The sequence below is a fragment of the Otolemur garnettii genome, unplaced genomic scaffold (genome assembly GCF_000181295.1).
Source record: "Otolemur garnettii isolate 467f Iridium unplaced genomic scaffold, OtoGar3 scaffold00021, whole genome shotgun sequence".
In the NCBI taxonomy this organism is placed as follows: domain Eukaryota; kingdom Metazoa; phylum Chordata; class Mammalia; order Primates; family Galagidae; genus Otolemur; species Otolemur garnettii.
In genome coordinates this window covers 2,433,243-2,440,541 of record NW_003852416.1, presented here as the reverse complement: position 1 = coordinate 2,440,541, position 7,299 = coordinate 2,433,243, and the positions used below count along the sequence as shown (strand labels likewise).

At 38.1% G+C, this 7,299-nt stretch overlaps 1 protein-coding gene across 1 annotated transcript in view; it reads left to right on the top strand.

Annotated features, from left to right (window-relative positions):
• Window positions 1-7,299, top strand: part of SEC23IP (SEC23 interacting protein) — a 53,720-nt gene that overhangs the window by 23,119 nt on the left and 23,302 nt on the right. The window contains exons 6-11 of the mRNA XM_023511765.1: window positions 743-832; window positions 1,998-2,139; window positions 3,861-4,069; window positions 4,422-4,540; window positions 5,188-5,337; window positions 6,727-6,822. Of these exons, the coding sequence (XP_023367533.1) occupies window positions 743-832; window positions 1,998-2,139; window positions 3,861-4,069; window positions 4,422-4,540; window positions 5,188-5,337; window positions 6,727-6,822 (806 nt within the window). The remainder of the gene's footprint in view (window positions 1-742; window positions 833-1,997; window positions 2,140-3,860; window positions 4,070-4,421; window positions 4,541-5,187; window positions 5,338-6,726; window positions 6,823-7,299) is intronic.

Here is a 7,299-nt window from a genome sequence, read left to right as displayed (position 1 = left end):
ATTGTTGTTTGGCGGGCCCGGCTGGGGATTCGAACCCGCCACCTTAGGTGTATGTGGCTGGCGCCTTAGCTGCTTGAGCCATAGGTGCTGAGCCTGGAGAAAGATTTTGAAGTTTTATGTTGGCAAATTTCTTGTCCACATGGGGCTTAGTGCCCTGGGGAGTTCTGTAGCACTCACGAGGTTAGAGAGGCTCCATAGGTACAAAGTTGCTGGTCATCACATGCTGATAGCTGCCGGGACAGAGCTTACATCCTTCCCTTTGTGTTCTAGTTTGCTATTATTTGCCATGATGTACCAATTGTTCTTCTAATTTGGTAGAGGGTAATGAGTCTTAATTGGCAGGATTATGAATTTCTTTGGCAAGTTTGTAATGACAAAAGGGTTATCTGGAATGTTTCTTTCTTTCTTTCTTTTTTTTGAGACAGTCACCCTCGGTAGAGTGCTGTGGTGTTACAGCTCACAGCAACCTCAAACTCTTGGGCTTAAGTGATTCTCTTGTTTCAGCTTCCCAAGTAGCTGAGACTATAGGTGCTCACCACAACGCCCAGCTATTTTTTTTGTTGTTGCAATTATCATTGTTGTTTTAGCTGGCCCAGGCTGGGTTCGAACCTCCCAGCTTCAGTGTATGTGCCCTACCCACTGAGCTACAGGCGCCAACCATATCTAGAATATTTCTATTGAATTTGGAAAACCCAAAGCAATTGCAAGCTTTTATGTATGATGTATATATTTTTTTTAATAGGGGAAATGCCTCAGGTTGACCATTTGGTGTTCATGGTGCATGGAATTGGACCTGTGTGTGACTTGCGCTTTCGAAGCATTGTTGAATGTGGTAAGTGTTTGCCGCATTTTATTTCATGGAATGATCTGAGAAGTAATAGAAGCGGTTTAAAGTATTCATTTTTAGCTTACTTCCTAGCAATATACCGCTTGCTGAGGGGCTATAGAAGGACATTTGAATGATCAGTGGGAAATATTTTTTGCCCTTGATTTGCTCTTCTGCCACGTATAACTCATAAAATCTTAGAGTCTGAAAAATTAGAAGGGATCTTGGAAATAATTTAGCTCTACTGACAGCCTCTGCCTGAGCACTTACAGCAACTTGGAGTGCCTATGCTTTGAACAGTGTTTAATTTATACCTGCAGTGAGTTATGAGAAGTTATTTAATGGAATCAGGTAATCTGTCTGGTTGACTTAAACTTTTGAAATTTTATTTTTAGTGTATAATAATAGTATTTATTGAATACTTTGTATGTGCCAAGTACTTTGCATGTATTATCACTTAACCCTTAACTCTCACAAGGAAACCTTAGGTTCTAGGTACTGTCGCCGTTATCCCCACTGTTAGATGAAGAACTGAGGGCTGTTGTGAGTGAAGCTGTCCCTTGCTGTCCTTGTAGTCAGTAGGTCCTGGAGCCTTGATCCCATAGTAGGTAGTTGGATTCCAGAGTCCTTACCCAGGGTTCTGTGCTGTCTCCAGTTCTACTGGTAGCAAACCGAATGTTTCTCAGGTGTTTATACATTCCTCCTAAATATTGAAAAGTTAAAAAGAGCTTTCTGGGGGTTAGGTATTTTTTTAATTTGTTTTTGTTTTTATTTATTTATTTATTTGAGACAGAGTCTCAAGCTGTTGCACTGGGTAGAATGCCCACAGCAACCTCACTGCTCACAGCAACCTCAAACTCTTGGGCTTAAATGATCCTCTTGCCTCAGCCTCCCAAGTAGCGGGGACTACAGGCGCCCGCCCCAACACTCAGCTATTTTTAGTTGTAGTTGTCTTTGTTGTTTAGCTGGCCTGGGCTGCGTTTGAACCTGCCAGCCCTGGTGTATGTGGCTAGTGCCGTAATCAGTGTACTATGGACACTGAGCCAGAATGTATCTTTGTATTATAAAAAATACTGGCATATTTGAGATAATTGCTAACTAGCTATATAGCTAGGACAATTTAATCAATTTAATTTTTCTGTTTTTTTTTTTTTTGTTGTTGTTGTTGAAGTGGATGATTTTAGGGTGGTTTCTCTCAAATTGCTGCAGACACATTTCAAGAAATCTTTAGATGATGGGAAAATAAGCAGAGTGGAGTTTCTTCCAGTTCACTGGCACAGTTCCCTAGGTGGGGACGCCACAGGTGTTGACAGGTTTGTGGATTTTTATAACTGTTTTTCAGATTAGTCAAATTTAAATGCAGATTTTAAGCCATAATATGAAATAGTTTATCACTTCAGCAAATAATGTTAGAAATTATAACTTGCTCTGTCATGTGATTAAATACTGACTGTAAAGTTTACATGTTGCTTTTCTGCATGCTTGTGTGTGTTGCGTATGTATTCTTATTATAAATATTCAAGAGAATCTAAGATGCAGCTGGTTTTAAAATACTGTTGTAATCTCCACAGTGGTTGCTTAGGGGCCTCTCCATGTGGCCACTAGGCAACAGTAGCATGTCTTCTCCCCACCAGGTGACAACTGGGAAATGTCTCCAGAAATTGCCAAATGACGCCTAGGGGTTAAAATTGTTCCAGGCTGAGAACTGCTCTTTCAGAGTGTTCTTTCTCAGTGGAGATGCTCTTGGTAGGGCTGTTTTTCGCTACGTAAGACTTAACATCCTTCATCTGATAGCCACTAAATACTAGTAGTGCTTATTAGGCACTGTGACAACTAAAAATACTCTACTGAGTTTTAAATACTCCCAATTGAGAACCACAAATATAGGTATTATTATGCTGGCACACAAGACCAATAACATGCCTGGATTTTAGTGAACATCATGATGTTCAGGGCACATGTTTTAATAAAACAAATTCTATAAACAGCATTCTGCCTGTCATAGGCCCTATTATGGGGATGTTTTCTTTCTCTGTGGATGTTCATGAACTTTATTTTGGTCATTCTCAAAGCAAGGAAAGTGTTCATTCCATATAACATCTTTTATTCTCTGTGCAAGATTCTCTTGTGTCCTTTCTACCTACTATTTTGTCAGGTGTCCAGATTTACAATTAATTGAAAGAAAAATGGAAGAGTAATTTTTCCTCTCTAATAATAAAATAAAAAATCTTGGCTTGGCGCCTGTGGCTCACATGGCTAAGGCGCCAGCCACATACACCTAAGGTGGCGGGTTCAAATCCAGCTTGGGCCCGGCAAACAACAATGACGGCTGCAACTAAAATATAGCTGGGCGTTGTGGTGGGTGCCTGTGGTCCCAGCTACTTGGGAGACTGAGGCAGGAGACTTGCTTGAGCCCAGGAGTTGGAGGTTGCTGTGAGCTGTGATGCCATAGCATTCTACCCAGGGGGGATAGCTTGAGGCTCTGTCTCAAAAAAAAAACTTTGTTTGCATATGTTACTTTATATATCAGTTCTTTTTTTTTTTTTTCTTTTTGAGATAGAGTCTCACCTTGTCACCTTGAGTAGAGTGCCGTGGCATCCTGTCTCACAGCAAACTCAAACGCTTGGGCTCAAGTGATTCTCTTGCCTCAGCCTCCTGAGTAGCTGGGACTATAGGCACCGCCACAACACCTGGCTATTTTTAGAGACAGGGTCTTGCTCTTACTCAGGCTGGTCTCTAACTCTTGAGCTCAGGCAATTCATCCACCTCAGTCTTCCAGACTGCTAGGATTAGAGGCATGAGCCACTGCACCCTGCAGTATACCAATTCTTTAGAGAATCCCGAATTTATGGTAGAGTTATAGTCACAATGTTTTTGCTTTATCTTGATTTATAACTTAGTCTGCACAATCAAGTCATATTTAATCTATAGGGATTTTATACTCAGTATATTTTTGGGAATCAAAATCTAAACTTTTAAAAGTTGGTAGATTCAAGGTGGATGCTAAGTATAACCTATTTTTTTTTTTAAACAGGAATATTAAGAAAATCACCTTACCCAGTATTGGTCGGTTTCGGCATTTTACCAATGAAACCTTGCTAGATATTTTATTTTATAATAGCCCTACCTACTGCCAGACAATTGTGGAAAAAGTAGGAATGGAGATAAACCGTCTACATGCACTCTTTATGAGTCGGAACCCAGATTTCAAAGGAGGAGTCTCCGTTGCTGGTCACAGTTTAGGTAAAACTATCAAATATACACATTTTAAGCATAATTTTTGTTCAGTCATCCCTGCCTTCACTGTAGGTGACATTGTTTGTATAAAATTTAGAATTATAGACCTTAAGTTTTATAAAGGGTAGAAATGAATGCTTTGAGTTTAAATTCTGCTTTTGCTGTTCACCTGTAGTATTATGTAGGAATGCTGTGTATTTTAAATTATTCTACTGTTTGATAAAATAAGAGTATTGGTTATTAGATCTTTATTAACATCTTTTTTATGACTTTAGCCTGTACACTTGAAAAAAGTAGAGTTTATTTACTGTTATATGAGCATCTGCTACATTAAAGCAAAAATGCTTCTTTTTCTTAGGTTCTTTAATATTGTTTGACATCTTGTCTAATCAAAAAGATTGGGATTTATCAAAGTCTCCTGGGCCTCCTTCTGTTGCTAATGGAGTTGTGAAGCAGCCACAATTTCAGGAAAAGCAGGTATTTTCACATGGCCCAGTTAACATTTACATTTATTTACAGTTGGATTTGAACAGTTTTCCAAAATTGGAATTGTTTCCTGAAAATGTTTTTAAGTGTCAGAATACATTGAGGTTTAGAAGTGTAGTAGAATCCTGTAGCTCATTGTTTGAGTTTCTCACTCTTCTTCCTTAGAGATTATAAATTTAAATGTGAAACTTTGTGATTGTCCCTTCTTTCCTCCCTCCCCCCCCCCCCAACAGAGTCTTACTCTGTTGCCCAGCCTAGAGTGCTGTGGCCTTAGTCTAGCTAATAGCAACGTCAAACTTCTGGGTTCAAGCTATTCTCCTGCCCTTAGGCTCCCAAGTAGCTGGGACTATAGATGCACACAACAGCTAGCTAATTTTTTCTACTTTTAGTAGACATGGGGTCTTGCTCTTGCTCAGGTTAATAAAAGCTTATGATTTTAAATAATGTAAATAGTAAGAAATGATACGGATGATTTATTTATATGATTTTCAGAATATTCAAATTTTTGCAGAGAACTCTACCTAAAATTATGATTTCTCTGTAAAGCAAAATTGTTTTAAGATTTTCCATAGATCAAGAGGCATTTTATGGTAGTTTTTCTGAGCTTTGTAATGTTTCCCCCTACTTTTTTTTTTAAGATGCCTGAAGAGCCAAAGCTGACTTTGGATGAGACATGTAACCTCAATGATGAAAAGAAAGTCCTAACTTTGCAAGAAACTCTGGAAGCACTTAACCTTGCTGAATATGTTAGCACGTTTGAAAAGGAAAAGATTGATACGGAATCTCTGGTATTGATGATAGTTTGATTCATTTTTGTTTAACATTTTTCTCCTATGTATAGGATTGAAAATTAAGAATGATCTAAACACTTTCATATCAAAATACATTCCAGATAAGGCAAAGGCTGATATTTAAAAAAAATTGAAAAACACAGAAGAAGCTTTACATTTTATAATCTAGGAAAACTTTTCTAAATGTGAATCTTGAAACCATAAAAGAAAAAATTGTGTGGCAGTAGAAATCATAACATCTGAAGGCCAGTGATAGATTAGGAGAAAAATATTTGGTACACTCATTACAGCGGACTTATTTCTTTTATATACAAAGCTTCTACAAATCAGTTACAGAAAAACCATGATGTAGTAGGTAAATAGGTGAAGGATATAAACTTGAATTATAGAGAAGGGAATAAGAAATGTCTTTGTAGCATATGAAAACTCAGAAATGCAAATTTGAAAGTTCAGTGAGATTTTCTTTTTAACCTGTCAGTTTAAAAAGTAGAAAGTTTAATAATATACTGGGTGGCCAGGATGAAGGCACCGTTGTATATTGGTGGTCAGAATGTAAATTGATACAGCCTTGGCAGTATCTTTTAAAAATATAAAAAGATACATACCCTTTACCCAAGCAATTCACAGTCAGGAATGTTTTCTGTAGAGAAATAGTTAAGAATATCTACAAGGATACTTCCTGCAGCACCGTTTGTAACATAGGCAGTCCTTGAGTTACAAACATCCAACTTACATACAGCTCTCACTTATACACGGAGGCTATTATAGGGTAATAATAGGTAAATGGACCTGTTCCAACTTACATACACATTCAACTTAAAACCTATCTCATTTGCTATAGTATAGCAGAACTGTAGAAACTTCTTCAGTGTGTTCAGTAGTGGGCACTGGTTAAATCCTTTATGGTGTATCCATATAACGGAGCACCCTGCAGCTGTTGAATGGAAGAGGCGTGTCAGGATACTGATCTCTAGGGTGCGTTACATGAAAAGAGCAAAGTTCAGTTTGTATGCATAGTAGGTTACACACAGAGATGCTGTGTATATATAAGATATCTCTGCAAAAAGAGCAGATCACCAGCAATTGCTGCTGAGGGGAGGATTAGGTGGTTTGGACAGGAGTGGAGGGAAGAGATGTCATTGAGTGTTTGTAGCTTTGGAATTTTGTATAACATGCGTGGGTTTTCTGTTAATAGAATGTTGTGGAGTCCAAAGGTTTTATAGCCTAAACTAATACGTGATTTAAAACCAAAAGGATTAACTTTAAAAAGATTGGCTCTTAGATTATTTAGATGATGTAGTTTCTTTGTATAATTTTCCTATTCCAATTTTAGTTCCTCTGTCACTAGCTTTGCTAATCAGTGTGCTTGTTTGTTTCCTTTTGAAGTTTATGTGCACAGTTGATGACCTGAAGGAGATGGGGATACCCCTTGGACCCAGAAAGAAAATAGCTAACTTTGTAGGACGTAAAGCAGCCAAACCGGTAAAGTCCGTATCTGTTCTTAGAAAAATCCTAAAATTCCTGGTGTGAACAACTCACTTGCATTTTAGAAATTTTTAATAGTGCTGTGGTTAGGTAAGCTAGTTAGCTTCCTACCTATCTACGCCAAACTAGTGATGGAGCACAGTGATGGAGCTGTTGCAGGCTGGAGTTTGGAGTCAGTCAGAACTGAATTTAAATACAAATTAAGCTCCCTGACCATCCTGGTTTTCCTAAGATGGAGAAAATTCCCGGGACACAGGACTTTGAGTTTTAAAACTAGTATTTAGATTTTTCTGGTGTAAAAACTGGTAAGTTCTGGACAAATAGATAGGTCGATTGCCCTAATATGCAGCTCAAATAAATATTTATGAGCAATTTGTTTAATTTTTCTTTTCTTTTCTTTTTTTTTTTTTTTTTGACTCGGAGCCTCAAGCTATCCCCCTGGGTAGAGTGCCATGGCATCACGCTCACAGCAAC